Source organism: Eimeria mitis, genomic scaffold (genome assembly GCF_000499745.2).
Source record: "Eimeria mitis Houghton genomic scaffold, Emh_scaff1072, whole genome shotgun sequence".
Classification (NCBI taxonomy): domain Eukaryota; phylum Apicomplexa; class Conoidasida; order Eucoccidiorida; family Eimeriidae; genus Eimeria; species Eimeria mitis.
This window is the reverse complement of record NW_013567434.1, coordinates 8,285-10,329: the sequence shown is the minus strand read 5'-3', so window position 1 is coordinate 10,329 and position 2,045 is coordinate 8,285. Positions and strand designations below refer to the sequence as shown.

At 54.1% G+C, this 2,045-nt stretch overlaps 1 protein-coding gene across 1 annotated transcript in view; it reads right to left on the bottom strand.

The window, feature by feature from the left end:
• Window positions 1–432: 432 nt before the first annotated feature.
• EMH_0028840 (uncharacterized protein) overlaps window positions 433–2,045 on the bottom strand; it is a gene marked incomplete at both ends in the record, with an annotated part of 2,877 nt that continues 1,264 nt past the window's right edge. The window contains 4 exons of the mRNA XM_013494207.1: window positions 433–577; window positions 1,433–1,538; window positions 1,779–1,875; window positions 2,014–2,022. Of these exons, the coding sequence (XP_013349661.1) occupies window positions 433–577; window positions 1,433–1,538; window positions 1,779–1,875; window positions 2,014–2,022 (357 nt within the window). The remainder of the gene's footprint in view (window positions 578–1,432; window positions 1,539–1,778; window positions 1,876–2,013; window positions 2,023–2,045) is intronic.

Genomic DNA, 2,045 nt, shown 5'->3' with positions numbered 1-2,045 from the left:
ACCGCCCATGCATAAGAAACATGTAAGATGCATGGGCGCTGAACCTGGTGCGTGGTTTTCCTGAGGAACCGTTGACGGAAACACCGTACCCTCTAAGTCATTATGAGGCTTCAAGCGTCTCTCTTGTCTCTGAGCGGCTCAAGCATACAAGAATCCCTCACGTTCAATTAGCAAATAAGCCGCAAGCGTATCTTAAAGCACAAAATTCCTACTTTATCACGCTGAATCGACTATTTTAGTACTAAAAGCACTCGAGCCCTCCGCGGACCAATTCGTCAAATTCGTGTGAACACAGCTGACGGAAAACATGGAAACAACGAGTTTTCCCTAGTGGAGGCCACCGGGAAGAAACCGACAAGCTTCGAGGCTCCTCAACACGCATGCAGGCGCCTCATCACTTCTACCTTTAATCTGGCTACAAAATCAAAATAATTAGGCGCTCCAATCTTCTCTCTGCAGGTACGTCTCCAAAATATATGGATCCAACCACTCGAGAGAACTGCACTCAGAGGCACCCCCTCCATGCCACGCTTGCTCACGCTCTAAGTTGTATCGCGGCACACATGTGACGAACTTCCTGCACAGCCGACAACATCGCTCCCTACCTTGTTCTTCCGTCTGCCCACACAGGACAAACGCGAGATCCGTAAACCACAAGCTCCTTAGGCGCCACAAACTCAACAGCTCCCACTCCCTACCCAGCTTCGTACGGCAGTCCCCTTCTCCTCCGAAAGATCCAGGCAGCGCTCAAACCGCGCAACAAGGCATTGCTCACACTTTGAATAGCGACACGCTACCGTCAATAGCATGCGCCTCCAAACCCGCCCACGCGACAGGACCTTATATCTCTGTTTCCAAAGTACTCCGCAACATAAACCTGAACTACCAGCTCCACTCACCGCAGCTCAGTTCCACCCCACAGCTCAAGCACTGCATTATCTTGCACGCACTAGGGACCTCACGGCAGTGCACTCTAGACCCGCTGGTCAACCCACATTCAACCAGCAACAAAACCAAACAAAAACCAAAATCTGCAATGCCAACATACACCAGGTATTGCGTCGCACTGCAGTAGACCCCAGCTGTTCCAAAACCCCCAAACAGCTTGTCCTGCTACGCGCCTCAACTCCAAGCCAAGCATCCCAAACACCAAGCATTGCCGCCTAGCAAGCGAAACGCTCCTTACCTGCCCTTCTCCAGCGCAAACCGCCCAACCCCTCAACGACCCTAACGCACTCTCTGCAATTCCTGCACGCCTACGCTGCCCTCGTCCTGTTCGTCTACATGTCACGTGCATACGCATTCCCTGGAAAATATCCCGCAGTCGCGCGAGGCCCCCATATATATAAGTCCCCTTTTTGTTCATGACCTTCCTTAGAACCCATCCCGCGCAAATGAGCGTCAAACGCCGCCAACAAGTCTAGCCCCAGACCCTCTTCCCTGCACGCTAACCGCCACAAGCACATCGCCCCTATACCGCCCGTCAGCACGCATCCCTCCTGCACAGCTGTCTGCCTGGCACGCGATTGACGAACTTCCTGCACAGACAATAACATCGCGCACTACAGCCCTCCTCCTTACACACACAGTACAAGCCGAAATCTCTAAATCACAAGCTCCGTATGCGCCACAAACCCATCAGCCACAACCCGTCAAACCACCATAACGCACTCTCTGCAACACCTCCACGCCTGCTCTACGCTCGTCCTGTTCGCCTACATATCAACTGCATACGCGTCCCCTGGCGAATCTCGCGCAGCCCAGCACCGCCCGCATACCTGCGAGTTCCCTGTCATGCACACACCTCTCCCCTGACCCCATCCCACAAACGTCAACGTCAAACGCCGCCAACCAAACTACCCCCAACCCTTCTATCTGCGCATGACCCACCACCACCACATGCTCTCCATACCACCCGTCAGCACCCCCGTCAGCACGCACCTCTCCAGCTCAGCTGTCTACTTGGCACGCGCATGACGAACTTCCTGCGCAGCCGAAACCCTCACTCCCTACCTCTTCCGTCTGCACATACAGGACAAACGGGA